Raw genomic sequence first — 16,459 nt, forward strand, 5'->3', positions numbered from 1 at the left:
CCAAGGATACTGTTTTTTAAGACAGCTATGAAAAGCCAGCAACAGTATGAGCTAGCTTTTTGCTCTTTGGTTGCATGTGGTGGGTAGCAGCCAGTGAATTTTGGCTTTGTCCACACAGCAATATTTACTGTTTCCAAGCAGAAAGTGGAAACACATCTGTCATCTCATTTTCTTGTTTGTGTTGCTTTTCCAGCTTCTTCTACCAAATGCATTCATGTTCTGTGTTGTAGTTACTTGCTGGCCAATGTACTGGACAGTAGGAATGTCCCGATCAGGTTTTTTTGCCCTCGAGTCCGAGTCCGAGTCATTTGATTTTGAGTATCTACCGATACCGAGTCCCGATCCGATACTTCTATAATAATTCAACTTTATAATACCTCCAGACCGCAGACATACTTGCGCTTTCCGCTTCAAGCTGCTTCCATGTTCTACTTTGCCGGCATTTAACCAATAGCCGCATAACTATAGATGTGTTAAAAAATAATGAGAATATATATACATATATATCCGAGTCCTGATCGGGAGGTAACGTCCGATTCCGATCGAGTCTGAAACCACATGATCGGGCCCGATTTCTGATCACGTGATTGGATCTGGACATCCCTACTGGACAGTACTGGTGATAATTGACAGCATGAAGAGTTCATTTTGTGTGTATTTACCGTATATGTTGGTGAGAAAGCAGAGAAATATACTGGCTAGCAATTCCTTTTCTTTATTGGACAGTAGGTAAGTATCATGATAAATACTTTTGAGGCTGTTGTAGTGCACTGTGGGCCAGATGTAGAAAGACGTTTCAGTCCGTTTTCAGCATGTTTCTGGGACAGAACAAGCTGTAAAAACAGCTGCAGATTTATCGTACAAATGGGGATTACACTGACTTGGCCTTTTGGTATCATGATTATAGATTTAAAGCATGTACAGGGTTGGATTGTTAGGGGATACGTGCTAGATAAACTTGGAGATCAATGTCTAATGGTGGGCTTGTTCACAGGTCCCAGCTCTAGTCTTGTTTATACTGGATCACACAACTTTCTTGGTCCGGTGACCTTTTATGTTTGAAGGGTTTTTAGTACAGCAACAAAAAAGACTCATTTGTTTTTAGGGTTGGAAATAGTTGGGTTTTAAAGCAGGCAAAAAAAAAAACAGGCCAAATATATTTGTAAATACCTCATTAACTACAGCAATTTCCATATGCTGCCAATTGATTGGAGGCGTGATGTCGACTCTTTTGATTTCCCCCAGTTTTCACAAGGCTGGCATATTGTAAACATACCACCAGATGCTTTGTGTTTTCCTCAAAGAATGAGAGCTTGTCAGTGATGTTTGAAGAACGTGAGCTTCCTGGGGGTTTTTATTGAAGTGCTACCAACAATTATTGTGAAGCAGAGTAGCTTTGTGTTTATTTATTACATTTTTTGTGGTTCTGCTTTGGATGAAAAAGCAAAAGGCTGGAGTTATGAAGTTGCGTGAATAAAATGCATCATCCCCTTTTTACTCTCTGCCTCTCGAGATAATACCTGTTTACTTTGGGAATGGTTCACAGGAACTCTGTTGCCACTCCTACCTCCATTCAGATGGTTTGCGGGTAAATTACATGCAGATTTTCTGGTGCCTGTGAATACAAAATGGAGAATGCAGAGAGGAACACTACTTTTCAGTCTGTTAGTCTTCATTTTCTCCCTCACTGTCTCTTCCTGTGTCTCCCTCTCTGCCTTTGTTTGGTGTGATGCCCACACCGTTTTAATGTTAAGGCTTGAGCTCACTCCCACTGTGTGCCAGACATTAGCCTGTGAGCACTATAATTGTAATCGTGGATAATTGCCAACCTCTCTCAATTGCAGGTTTGTTATGATGCCTGTGGGCACTCGATCCAACCTGCTTGGTGTCAGCTTGGTAGAGTGATTTCATCCCTCTGACATTAAAGTACACAAATGACGATGAACTACAAAAACGTCTTGGCGATCTCCAAAGCGCAAAATGAAGAAACAATGAGAAAATAAACCACACTTTGACTGATGCAATTGGACTCGAAAGGTGTTTATAAGTTTACTCAACTTTTATTTTGGACTTTCTCATCAAAGTTGTGTTCAATGGATTTTCAAAGTAGAGTTGGCCCTTTCTGCTGTTTTTAATTAACTATTTCCGCTTTGGCTAATTACTATCACTGAGGGACTCCTAGTCAATCCAGAGCTAAAATGAAAGCAGCACACGGCTATGTATCATCAAAGAGCAGTCTGCCTGCTCTGTTTAGTGTCATTTCATGCTACACCGTCCTCAGAAAGCAGCTCTGTCCTTGTCTTCACAAACCAATACACACATATACACGCACACTCAGTGCAGCCAAATCTCATCAGGCTACTTGACCTGATTACAATCAAGTAATTGCAGCAGTTTTAGTGCTGCCTTTTATTTTTAAACAAAGGAAGGCTTTTTTTATTTTTGAAAAAAGAATCCAACTGAATTTTATTAATCCAGAAAAAAGAATTGTCTTTGCTGATTTAATTCCTCAACACTAGCAGCAGCTTCATGATAACAGGTAATGAAGACGGTTTTGCAATTCAATTTTGTGTGAGAACACATGTTTGGATCACGTAGTGGTAATCAAGTGCACCTCAGTTAAACAGAGAGACATTTTGCAAGTACCATTGTATCAGAATCTACATCATACTTGACCCAGTCTTTGCATTCGCCTCTTACAGTGGTGTTACATACTTTAGCTTGCACCTGAACAATTAGGCTCAGCCTCTTTAAAGATTACAGCCAGTAAATGTTGTTTTGGATCCAGTGAAGACAGAGAGGTGAGTAATGAGGTGCTGTTATGGGATCAAAGTGTGATTCTCCCCCTGATTCCCTGGTGTGTCAGTTCTGCTGCATAAATAGCTTGTGTACACACTAATTCACACACCCAGATCATCTATTAGTGTGCAATGCTTGATCTATTTTTAATGGCTAGCTTCTAGGTTGTGCATCAACTTATAAGAGTCAAATGTCAATGCTAAGGTTTGTACATTCATGATAAAATGTTAATTAACTTTAATTAATGTTTTTGAGTATCAACACGACTGCAAAGAAATCTGATACAGTAGTAGCATGACCTGCTCTACAATAAGGACTGCCTTCATTAACAAGGACCAAAGCAGATCAACTTCATACAATCAACGAGTGTGTCTTTACTGAGGAAGTGAGGAGGTGAGCACACTGTGCAGCTCTGAGGCTCCTACTTCATTATTCAGCTGCATGGCAGATTTAAAATCCCAAACTGTGAACAATGGACTCCCTCCAATGAGCCAATGTCTCTTTTGTTCTCTCCCCCAAATAATTATGTTGAGAGCCGACTAAAAGCCTGTCCATTCTCTTCAGGACTGAAGTTATATGGAGTTGTGTCAGTTTAGAGTGGTTTCATTCATTAATATGAAGAGCATCATTATCTGAGGAGGTGTTGATAAGTGGGTCTATCTTTGTGATCCTGTTTTCTGTTGTTGCAGGTGAACTGAACTTAGATGGCAGTCTTTGCTAAAACACAGTATTTGATTCATTGAAATGCATAAAAGGTTACATTATATGCTACAGACATTAATTCCTCAAAGACCCCTGTATTGTTAGCATACACTTATACTTCTTCTGTTAGAGACCAAAGGGATTGTTAGAGTGACTTGAAAACCAAAAATGCAGAAAACTTATATTCAGCTGAAATCATGGCTGGGATCTTGTTATATTTGTACCATAATAGATGGGTCACTGAGGGTTGCTATTTAACCAGAGAGAAGCAGTGAGTGGGATGTGAAATGCATGCCACAGTGATAGGTAGGAACCGCAGGTAATGAGATGGCTGAGTTTGATTGAGTTTCTTCACAATCAAGGATCATCAGAGAGCCTTTTGTCCTGGAGTATAACTTTTGACACTTGATTATCCCTGGAATTACCCACAGAGTAGTTGGCCTTATAACAATAAATATATATTCATGTAGAGTTTTAAAGTGATAGCCCACCAAAAAATACCTTTGAGAATCAAACAATGACCTCCCCATAGGCTTGAAAGGCAGCTGTAAACAGTTTGTAGTATGTTTCTTCACAAACAGCAGCAGCTCTGGTCAGTTTGAATTCTTGTCACTTACAAAAAGGCTTCCTGTGGTGACATGGTTTCACAGCAAGAAAAAAGTACCAACACATACAAGAAATGTCTCCTCTTGTATATACTACTACTACTATACTAAGAGGAAGCAGACCGGCAAATTATACACCCACAACACTGACCAACAACAGACAACAAAATAAAAAAACTAAATCAGACAAATCAATACATCAATCAACATAAAAATTCAATTAGTAGCCTCTCTTAGTAGCCATCTCCTCCACAGTGCTGCGGTGATCTAAGGAGCAGTTTACCATAGTCCTCATAAATTGACCGGAGTTGAAAATATCAACACAAAGAAAGCGGAAAGTACCGGACATCCGGCCGAAATGAAAGACATCCTAAACAATCCTGGAAGAGAAACGTTGTGGATATAGACAACTCAAATAGTTACCAGCCATGTTCCCGCGTTACCTCTCTCTGACAGCCATACATGCAGTCATTCATTGTTTATCCATATCTATGCAATATAGATTTGGTTTCTCTCTATTTAACTTATATATTTATCTATACATTTATTTATTTATTTAAAGGAATAGTTTGACATTATAAGAAGTACGCTTACTCACTTTCTTGCTGGGAGTTACATGAAAAAATGTATACCACTCTCATATATGTATGCTAAATATGAAGCTGGAGCCAGCAGCTGCTTTAACTTAGCTTAGCTTAGCAAGACTGGAGGCAGATGAAAAACAGCAAGCCTGGCTCTGTCTGAAGCAGCTCTAAAGTTCACAAATGAACATGGTATATCTTGTTTGTTTAATCCGTACAGAATCTGGTTTTATTGGGGTTATGTAAGGGACTGTTTGTTGGCTGGCCGCAGTAACTTCCCGGAGTCTTGTCACAGCCATGACGTTGCCAAGCAATCAGCGGAGACTCCAGTGTTTCTATGTTCTGTGCTAGGCTAAGCTAACCAGCTGCTGGCTGTAGCTTCAAAGTTAATGGTACATGAGAGTTGCGTCAATCTTCTCATCTAACTCCCAGAAAAAAAGCAAATAAGTGTATTTCACAAGTTATTTTTAATACAAAAGTGACTCCAGCCAGTAGGAACTCCCTGAGGAGTCCAGTGTAGTGACTAATGAGCTGGTCCACCAGTAGCAAAGAGTCATAGAAGAGTACAGCAGGCAAAGGCTTTCAGCCCACTGCAGTAGTAGATGCAACACATTCAACTACTTTAAAGCACTGTGCTACCAGAAGAGTCTTTGTGTGGTAAGCTAAAAACCACTTATGCAGATTTTAGAGAATGTGTTAGGAGAGCGTGATACAGTCAAGTGTTTTTGTTTTTAACATTGAGCAGTGGGAACAGTGGTTTGGACTTTTGATGGTGAATGTTTTGTTTTGCATGAGTCCTCATCAGCTCTTCGTCTTCTCCCTAAACAGGCTGGAGTAGCTTTTATTATATAAATGGGCATGCAGGCACACACATTTTTGCACAAAGACAACCACTGATGCACTTTGTAGACAAAGAGGAAATCTAGATATGATCGAAAAAGTATCCAAATACACATAATATATTCCTTCAAAGCATGGCAAGACAGAAGATAGGTGCTTACACGGATATTATTCCTCCATGAAAAGACTATTAAATTGAAGCCTCTTCAATAGTTTATCTCCATGTCTTCCTCCTCCTTCAGCTCCACACACATTAGCCTCAGCTCTGTATGGTTCCCCAGTGGTTCCCTCTTGTTTCATCTGGTAATAATTCTTAGAGGTTTGGACCAAGCCACAGAGTATGTTAGTCATTAATATGGCTGTCAGCAGAAGGAGACATGCTCGTGCCGCCCCATCTCACCTACTGTACATTCTTAAGTGGAAGGTAACTGCAATGAGCCTCAGGACCATCTTTGTTTATTAAAAGTGCTCTTACATAGGTTATAAATGGTAAGTAACAGTGCTAACTCTCCACTGAATGTAAATGGACCCTTTTACCGAGTAACAGTGAGTGCTTTCTTGTATCCGACACCAGGAGGGTTGATGTTGCCAAAAGGTCGCAGGTGCAGGATGTGAGGCAGCAGCAGTGTTTTTGGCTCATCTCAAAGACGGCTTTGATTTCACTTCCCGAGGCAGGTGCTGGGAGGTTTCCTGTTTCTCTTGGCCAATAAGAGACGTTTCTTGTCTTCATTCGCCGGCTAGTTTGGCTTGAATATCGCTTTTGCTCTGGAATTCCACCTCTGAAGAACGGGTGAAAGGGAGAGATATGAAAGGGTAACAGGAGAAAAATGAAGGAGAGGAAACGAGAGGGTGAATCTGTCCTTGTAAAACTGCACTTTCCATTCCACTTGGCTGAGCATGATCCCCTGACAACAACTTGTGAATGTCACGCAATTAACCAGGCTGTGATATAAGTTAATTAATGACACACAGCTGGCCTGGACAGGGGGGAAAAAAGAGGGAAGAAAAAAGAAAGGTGAACACATGATAACAAGCATTAAGAGGGAAACAGAGAACCGTGTGATGCTATGAAATATCCAGCACTCAAAGCTGCTGTGCTGTAAGAAATAGATGCCAAAGTGAAGAAGACAAAGGTGGACAGACACAGTGATAATACATAAAATGTAAATAAAGCATATATTGTCAGTTTGGGAAGATAGCTGGAGGGGAACTCGGCTTTAAGCAGATGTCTAGGAAACAGCTTTGCCTGAAGAGGGAGAGAACATCAAGAGAAAGCGGGAGATGGATAGGAGAGAAAAAGAATGTTTTCTTTAAGGAAATTAGAGCTTCTGTGAATAACTATGCTAAACCATATTCTTTATCGTGATGCGTGGGTGAGGTGCCAGAGGATTAAAGAGAGTGTGCGGCAGAAAGATAGCTGAAAAGAGCCTCTACAGAATCCAGCAGCAGAGAGGAGATTGACAGAAGGGTTCATGTGTGATTCACCCCTTTATCAACACACAGCCACGCAACATTAGACCAGCAGGTGTATTTAATGTTTTTACTTAAAACACTTCATATCTGAAAGTCTTATATATTGTTCATGAATAAACTGCTATAATCTGGACTTGTGCACAGCACAGTTAAAAAATAAGAATGTTTCGTTCTCTCAATCATGGTGTAAAACGACTTTGAGTCCTTGAAAAGTGCTATACAAATTCAATTTATTATTATTATTAAAACACTCTTGTCAAAGCATAAGAGTACTATTTTTTTCTAACAATGTATGTAATTTCACTAAACATCAGCATGCTAATTAACCCATTGGGCAGACCATAGATATAGAACAATTATGTTTTATATCTGTGGGGCAGACGCTGACTTTAACGCACAACCAAATGTTGCTCAGTCTATGATGCTAACTACCAATAATCACTGATCTTGTTCACAACACACCCACCCGTACTCTCAGGTCTTCCACTTCCATACACCTCACTCAAACCTCCGCCAGTTTGACCACCTTTGGGCTTAGAGCCTTCAGTTGCTCAGCCCCCTGCATCTGGAACTCCCTTCCATCGAATATCCGCAACACTGACTGTCTTTCCAGTTTCAAAACTCACCTAAAAACACACCTTTTAAACTGGCTTATTCTCTTTGATCACTGTATATATGTTCACATCAATTGCTGGTCTGATTTTTTGCTTTGTAAATATGTCCTGTACCTTTTATGAACAATTGCTATATTGTTTTTAACTTAGTACAGTGTTTTTTCTTGTAAGGTGACCTTGAGTGCTTTGAAAGGCACCTATAAATAAAATGTATTATTATTATTATTATTGTTATTATTATAATTATAATCCATCCCTTCTCTCTCTCTCTCTCTCTCTCTCTCTCTCTCTCTCTCTCTCTCTCTCTCTCTCTCTCTCTCTCTCTCTCTCTCTCTCTCTCTCTCTCTCTCTGTCTCTCTCTCCGATCCTTCCTCCGCAGCCATGAAGTCGGACCGTAAGCGTCTGAAGGCTGAGAAAGCAGACCTGGTGAACCAGATGCAGCAGCTTTATGCCACACTGGAGAGCCGGGAAGAGCAGCTCCGCGACTTCATACGCAACTATGAGCAGCACAGAAAAGTATGGCACCCATGTTCTGACCATAAATAGTTGTACAGCATGCACAAAAAGATCCATATAAAAAAAAGTATTTTCTCGTGTAACTGTGTTGGTTGTATGCACATTAGCACAAAAAGGCCTGTCCAAGCAACAGTGACTGGTTTTATATATAAGTGAGCACTTGTATTGTTCCTCAGAATGAGTCTTAAAAACACAATGTGTCTGCATGCTGTGGATAGGAGAGATAATAGAAATTACATAACTGTTACACTCTCTGTGAGGATGTTTACATGACTACCAGTGAGACGTTTCTCTTGGCATTAAGATATGTTCATGTTTGTGTGTTGCTGTTGTATTATATGTTGTCATTCAAGCATAAACAGCAAAAGAACATCTCGATGTATCTGTGACGTTACATATACAGCAGGTTTAGGAAGGCTGTCGAGCAAAGGGACTGTTTCAGCCTTAATGTCAACTCAAGCAAAACAAGACAACGCAGAAAGTGGTGAAATTAGTAATGTAGACCCTTCTATTTTACCTGAATGTGGTTCAGTGCCATTATTTAGCAGGTTTGACTCAGTCAGTTTCAAAGGTATGCTATGCTAAATGAAATGTGAACCAATCCATCAGGATCTCTGTGTCTACTAGGAGAGCGAGGATGCGGTGAAGGCACTGGCCAAAGAGAAGGACCTGTTGGAGAGAGAGAAGTGGGACCTGCGGCGGCAAACCAAGGAAGCCACGGAGCACACGGGCATGCTGCGCACCCAGCTCGACCTCAAGGAGAACCGCATAAAGGAGCTGGAGGCTGAACTGGCCATGGTGAGACAGAAAGGAAAAAGGGGTGTAACTAGACTGACAAACAAGCAGGCAGGCAGGCAGGTGGAGAAACAAACTCTCTGTAATGTTAAAAAAAAAAAATCATTTTATTTCATTCTTTGCCATTGTACACTCTGATTTTTTCCATGTTTAGTAAGTGGAATACAGTCACCAATAAAAGAGCCAGAACAAGGGAAAGAAAGGATATGTAATGCATACTCAACCAAAGTAGAGTTGTCAAGGCTCAGACACATATTTATCACGTGCATATTAATAGCAGTACATACAGATACGGATAATAAGAAACCACAAGTTACAGTATATGCCTGTCTGTCACTATGCACTATTTTGGGTGTACTGCATATGATCAAACACAGAAAGCCTTTGAATGTACAGTATAGCCATCCGCCATGTCTCCAACCCCCCAGATGAGTAACTGTGTCAATCAGAGAATGGAGTACCGGATGTTTGAGCGGGTTCCGGACAGGGACTACTCGCCTAGGGTCATGGCGGTAAGATGGGCCCCTAGCTTTAAAGTGCTCATATTATGCTTTTTGGCTTTTTCCCTTTCCTTTATTGTGTTATCCTTCTTTTTTGTGCATGTAATAGGTTTACATAGTGAAAAAGCCCAATGTCCACCCCAAAGGGAGTTACCATCTCCCACAGAAAACACCGTTCTCGAAACAGCTCTATTGTAGTCCAGCCTTTACTTCCGTGACACGTGTGTCATTTTGCGTCACTTTGTAACACACGTTATAATGCTTGCCTAGCTGCTAGTGTAGCACGCCCTCATAACCAAGCTAGTTAGAGCGGAGGCCCGAAGATACTAGGGACTGCGCATGTGCGACTCCCAACAAAGATGGAATAAAAGTGAGATGCCTCACTCTGTAGCTAAAATGGAGCGCTCAACCCACAGGGTAAAAAGAGGAGCTGCAACAATGTGCGGTACGACAAATATATGGTGTTTTTATGAAAATGAAACCATGTAAACCTATTCTGGTACAACCTCTGAATACAATTATGTACCTGAAAATGAGCATAATATGAGCTCTTTAATATTTGCTCTTTCTTGAACCTCCTGTCACTAGAAATCACTGGAAATCACTCCTACTTGTGACATAATTGTCATTTTGGAAAGCCCCCCCACCTCAGCTGCATGTTTTTGACTAACCCACAGCCGACCCTGTCTGATCCCAGTGATCCCACCAATTCCCGCTGTGATTGATCTGAATGTGTTTTTAATTGAGCGAAGAAATGCTTTTGGAGGGGCGGGGAGGGGGGGGGATATTCTGGCAACTAATGTTTACTCCAAAGGTTTGTGATTGTATTCTGTCTTGCATGTCAACCACTATGATTGATAATCGTTTTACGGCTGGTAGGTAGAGATGATTGCAACAGAGCTGATTGGGCCAGCGTTGAATTGCAGTCTGCTGTCACTTGGCATGATGATAAGATTCACACATTAACAAGATTTCAAGCATTTGTAAAACACCGATATGTCAAGGCTAATCAAAAGACATACACACAAAAAAAACACAGAACTCAAAATACACTTGCACAAAGTCATCTCCCAAGGCTCCAGGAGCTCATTGTGGTTCCTGCTACAAAAAGGTGAATTGTGCTTTGTGACGAGGCTCTACCAAGCAAATGTATTCATTAAACGTCTAGAAAAGTTTTTACATCCCGCCAGTGGTGGAATGTAACTAAGTACATTAACTCAACTACTGTACTTAAGTACAAATTTGAAGTACTTGTACTTTACTTAAGTCTTTTCTTTTCATGCCACTTTCTACTTCTACTCCACTACATTTCAGAGAGAAATATTGTAGTTTTTACTCCACTACATTAATCTGACAGCTTTAGTTACTAGTTACTTTACAAATTAAGATTTTTGCACACAAAACACATTTAGTTTATAAAATATGATGTTGTATTATAAATTAAACTACCCAAAAATATACATGCCTACAAGTACAGCTGTTATGATTAGCCAGTTAATCACTTAGTTGATTGACAGAACTGTTTGGGTCGTTTCCAGTTTCTAAAATGTGAGGATTTTTCTGCATTGAGTACTTTTACTTTTAATACTTTTCCTGATAATACTTACATACGTTTACTTAAGTAACATTTTCAATCTAGGACTTTTACTTGTAACAGAGTATTTTTACAGCGTGGTATTAGTACTTCAACTTAAGTAAAGGATATCTGAATACTTCTTCCACCACTGCACCCCACCAACCCGTAACTTCCTCCCCTGACAGGAAGCAAACAGCAAAAACCTCCTCCAGATATTCGTCTCCTTCTGTTTTCCCCCTTCTCTGTGCTCTCTGGAGTGGTAAAAACAGATTTTCACACAACAAAAGATGAACATAAATACAGCTGCATTTTTCATGAGGCAACAACCACATGAGGAGCCCAGGGGAGAACTCGCTTGTCCGCATGCACTTAGAAACTTAGTAGTAGGATTCTGGGTACACAACTCAACATGTACAGTACATGTGCGCACACATATAACACATAAATAAAAACAATGATAACTTATTTAAAAAACAACCCAGAAACATTTTCACCGTTTTATGTGATTTTGCTTTCCGACTTCTTGTATCTGTCTGTCTACCTTCTTAAGGCCAAACAGTCACTAGCCACCCTGACCAAGGACGTGCCCAAGCGTCACTCTCTGGCCATGCCCACGGAAACGGTTGTCAACGGCAACAACCAGGAGTGGGTGATGCATGCTGACCTTCCCCTGACTGCTGCCATCAGACAGAGTCAGCAGACCCTCTATGTCCACACGGGGCATCCCACTGACAGACAAGGTAGGAAGGATAGGAGCACCCCTACCGTAACACACAAGGTGGTTTTACCATCATTTAGCCTCTGCATGATCATGCGAACCTGCTTCACACACACTCACTCCTGCCATTTGCTCAGTACGACCATATTGTTGGCCACTGATGTCGCTGCGGTCATTACATTTCATGCGCTTTATGTAGCAGTTACAGTGAACATATCTTTTGCTTTACAGCTTCCATTTGTCTTTGCCACACACAAAGGCTTCCGATGTATTTGAGAATGGTGGCAGTGAAGGATCAGTTGGGTGTTAAGTACTGTTTCTGTCGGGTTAAATGTCTGAGATGTTGCAGTAAATTGACACAGGTTCTAAGGGAAACTTTTTTTGTTTTGTTTATGTTTTGCAGATTTTTTCACCTGACTTTTTTGGCCCTTATTTCTAATTTTCAGGCGCCTCTCAACATTTGCTGCTGTAGATTCACCATTTAACTGACTTGTGTGGACATACACCAAGTGAAGGAGGAGAGACAACATTGTCTGTCACTACTTAAGTAGTTGCAAAGCTCAGCCATTTCTTTTTTTTTAAGATTATTTTTTGGGCTTTTCCGCCTTTATTTGATAGGAGAGCAAGGTGAGAGAGAGGGGGAAGACATGCAGGAAATCGTCACAGGTCGGATTCAAACCCTGGACCTCTGCGTCGAGGCATAAACCTCTCAGTATATGTGCACCTGCTCTACCCACTGATCTAACCCGGCCACAAAGCTCAGCCATTTTGACTTATGTTACTCCTTGTCGCTGGTAAAAAAGAGATGTGTCCTTTCTTTTCCTGTGTTGCATTGCAGCAGTACAGCTAGCCAGTCGTGGCCCTCCCTGATATGAGATGGGGACACATAAGTCAGTATGTGGAAAATTAAGTGAGCAACATAGAGCAATATAGTTATTATGAAATAGCTAGAGCCTGGAGGTAACATTATAGTCAGTATAATCTTACCCCTTAGAATCTGCGCTTGAATAGTTAAGATTCATCGAAGTGTCTAGACTCTAGGCCAACCACAGCTTCATCTAAAACTTCTGAAAAACATAAGACTAACATTTCTAAAACTAAGTGCAAAAACTGCACTACTGGCACCTCTCAGCCTAAAAAGAAAGATAAGCTTGCTTACACCAGAGTAAGAGTCCATGTCAATCTTCCTAGAGCTTGTTTTAAAGGGCAGCCACTGGTTCACACAGGTCGCGCACTAATTGGGGACATCTGGAGGAAGAAGCAGACAAAGACACAAAAACAGGAAAAACGTGTGAACAGTCACGAACCCCCAAATTGCTATGCAATTTGTTGTTCTGTATGTATCAGTCTCACTGATACACTCATACGCTAAACCTCTTTGAAGCTGTTTTCACTGTTGCTAAGCAACTGCAGATAATTGCAAATCATTTCAGGCTTTTGGTCAGGGGCTTTTTTAAATATATTTTCAATTAAGGATGTTGTAGAAAGAGAAAAAATAATTTTCCCTGTTCACTACTTTTGGTGCCCAAACACACCCCAAAAGAAAAAAAAACGTATCTGTTTTTCCTCTCGTCCCGTTTAGTGGCTGCCGTGCGGGTGAGCCCATGCCACTTGCGTCAGCCTTCCGTCATCTCCGACGCCTCGGCGGTGGAGGGAGAACGGTCATCCACACCCAGCGACATCAACTCACCACGCCATCGGACTCACTCCCTCTGCAATGTAAGAGCTGCCCACCCCAGCACCCTCCCAAGTAATCACCTCCTTTGTAGTAACTGCCGACTGCCCTGCTCCCTGGCCGCTGTCGTTTCTTTCCGCCATCGTTCTGGCTGAATTCATGTTTGCCCCCATGCAGTCTGTCGTGTACTCACTCTGCAGCTGTGACTTGAATTTATGTGCAAACCAGTTGTGGTTGTTGAATAAGTGCATGCCTGGCAGCATGTCAAGTGACACCTCCCCTTTGTGTTGTGATCTTTATCTTTCCTGTTCTTTATCGCCCACTCTGCATGACTTGACTGACTTCTCCGCTCTTGTATCTCTCTGTAACTTCTGCCCATCTCTTCATCTTCTCCTTCCCTCTGCTCCCTCTTTCTCTTTCTTCCTTCAGTCCCTAGAAGATCTGGAGGAGGCGAAGCGTAAGAAGAAGAAAGAGAAGATGGGGCTGGGCTCTCTGTCGCGCGTCTTCGCCCGGGGAAAGCAGCGCAAATCCCTCGACCCTGGTTTGTTTGATGGTACTTCAACGCCTGATTATTACATAGAGGAAGATGCAGACTGGTAAAGCACACACATTCCCAGAGAACCACCTGGGGAGCCTTTGTGGCAGTTATCAGAAGACAGCATTGTGTTATGTGTGAGAGAGTGTGTGTGTGTTTGATGTCAGTGTGTACATATATAATAATGTGTGTGCCTGCACAGTCTCACACTCATGCATACTTGTGTGTGTGTGTATGTGTGTGTGAGAGTGTGTGCATGCGTGTGTCGTCCATGGTCAGAGGCCATGTCAGGAGCGGGAGGCGCGTCTTGCTTGTGTGAACCTTAACGAGCAAATTGCACCTGTATGTATGTACAGTTCTGTAAATATAGTGGACACTGTGACACAGCGACCTCGTGGATATGTTTTATTGTATCTGCCCTCCAAAACGGCTGTGTTATTGGATTTTTGAATTGTGCATTACATTTTGACTTTTTGTTTTCACTCAACTGGAAACTTGAAGGACTGCTGTACTTGTAAATAACAACAGTTGATGTGCACTTTGTGCGTGTAAATGTCTCCTTGTCCTGAATGCCTTTTGTTATTTTTGACATGTACTCCCCTCCTCTCACTACCTTTTAACTTGAACTCCTCCCTGTTTATTGTCCCGCTTGGTCCATCCCCCTCCTTCCACACTGCCATGATGAGAACAGTTTCCTGTCGGCAACATGCAGACTCCACAAATCCGCCTCTAATTCGGTTGAACTACACATCCCTCAACCGCCAAGAAAACTGCGCACACCTTGATGTTCGCTCAAATGAGACTTCAAAGACGCTGCTAAGCGAGGAATAAACTTTCTACGCAGAACAGTTTGTTCCACGGCAACATGAAGCCAAACAGGAAATTTAAGAAATGTGTTTTCTATCTGTTAAGATAGAAGGTACATGCCTGAGGTACATGTGTGACATGCATGCACTAGTCCCAGTCCCCAAATGCATGTTGAACCAAACCCTATGAAACAGAAATGTTTTTCTCTGGGAATATTGTCAAGGAGATGTTTCAAAAAAAAAAAAAAAAGAGAGGTCAGTTACTGATTTCATTATGTTTATTCGTGATTTCGTAGATTTAGAAAAGAAAAGCATTCTGATAAATGTTCAAAAGCTTAACATCCCAAAACTAAACATCAGCGTTTTAATCTGCTGCAAATTACATTTGAAATATTAAAGGTCAGCCAAGTCAACAGTCTCAAAGAAAACCCAGCACTACACTTTGAATGATTAAATAATTATTCCACTTATTCATGAGGCCTTGTACAATTTTTTTTCTGTAGGACCGTACAGTACCTTGTAGCTATCATTTTAATAATACTTAAAAAGGCTGCTGGGAGTAGAATTATTCTGGGAAAAAATATTCTAAAAAAGAAAGCTATTATCATAGCATAAGTGAGAGCATAGACATCAGTTATACTAACATTGTGGATATTAGACTGATGGTCAAGGCTTTTCCAAACCTCAGGAATTAGGTCATTTCACCAGAAAATCTGAATCTCAATTTAGAGCCCTGAATGCAGAGCCTACATTAAATGAACTGGTATAACAATAACAAGTGCCAACCCAGGAGGTTAAAAATCAGATTTAAGCAGGCTAATCAAACTGAAGCAAATGCATATCTTCTCTCGTGACCCCCAAATTCTGTTTCAGAGTTCAGGCCATTGCTGAAAAAAAAAAAAAGCAATTAACTTGATGCCAAAGGTTAATAGTGTTTCTTTAGGCAAAAGAATGGCTACAGATGTTGGATTATTTTCATCCTTTCATTGGCTTGAGACGGAGTCTGCACTGCCACCCCCAGGAAATCTTTTCTCTCCCTGATATTCAACTAACACTGGGTATTTGTCAGTCTCATCTGAAACACTGTAGAGTCACAGATTACATTGGAGCTACACCACAGTGCTTGTCAAAAGAGCGTCCATGTAAGCAGGGGATTAGCTCAAACTACATTTGGGCTTGCAGATATTGGATTTAGAGGTGAATCACTAAGGTAATTCATAGATAAGTCATCATGTATTAAATTGTATGTATAGGAACAACAACTCAACCAGTTTATTTCATTAAGCATTTAATGAAATGTATGAGAATCTAGGCTATTTTTATTTCTTCATCTAACCAACTTCTACTTATGGGGAAAAAAAACATATCAAATGAATAACATTGTATAATTATATGTTTTGAGCCACGGTCTCTTTGTCCTTTATTTTCCACAAGTATTTTACTTTTTTGTAAATGAGATAACATTACAGAAATTTAATTATTATTATTATTATTATTATTATTATTATTATTATTATTATTATTATTATTATTATTATTATTAAAGAGTTTTTATTTAAAGTCAAAGATGTAGGCCTCAGTGGATCACTTCTTTTGTGAGGTCCTGAGATGTTTAGAGGTGGATAGTAGCGAACTTTTAAAGGCATGGCAACAAAATTACACTCAAAAGAACTAAATGAGAAGATTAAGATTATTTTAAAATAAAATAAATAACGTTGAACTTC

At 40.6% G+C, this 16,459-nt stretch overlaps 1 protein-coding gene across 2 annotated transcripts in view; it reads left to right on the top strand.

The window, feature by feature from the left end:
• Window positions 1-16,459, top strand: part of kazna (kazrin, periplakin interacting protein a) — a 193,094-nt gene extending 176,635 nt beyond the window's left edge. The window contains exons 6-11 of one of the 2 annotated variants that reach the window (XM_031286147.2): window positions 7,994-8,130; window positions 8,758-8,928; window positions 9,354-9,437; window positions 11,552-11,741; window positions 13,302-13,438; window positions 13,824-16,459. In XM_031286147.2, coding sequence (XP_031142007.1) covers window positions 7,994-8,130; window positions 8,758-8,928; window positions 9,354-9,437; window positions 11,552-11,741; window positions 13,302-13,438; window positions 13,824-13,994 — 890 coding nt within the window. In that variant the 3' untranslated portion in view covers window positions 13,995-16,459. The remainder of the gene's footprint in view (window positions 1-7,993; window positions 8,131-8,757; window positions 8,929-9,353; window positions 9,438-11,551; window positions 11,742-13,301; window positions 13,439-13,823) is intronic. The other variant, XM_031286148.2, reaches the window with a different exon arrangement.

The sequence above is a fragment of the Sander lucioperca genome, chromosome 12, assembly GCF_008315115.2.
Source record: "Sander lucioperca isolate FBNREF2018 chromosome 12, SLUC_FBN_1.2, whole genome shotgun sequence".
Classification (NCBI taxonomy): Eukaryota; Metazoa; Chordata; class Actinopteri; order Perciformes; family Percidae; genus Sander; species Sander lucioperca.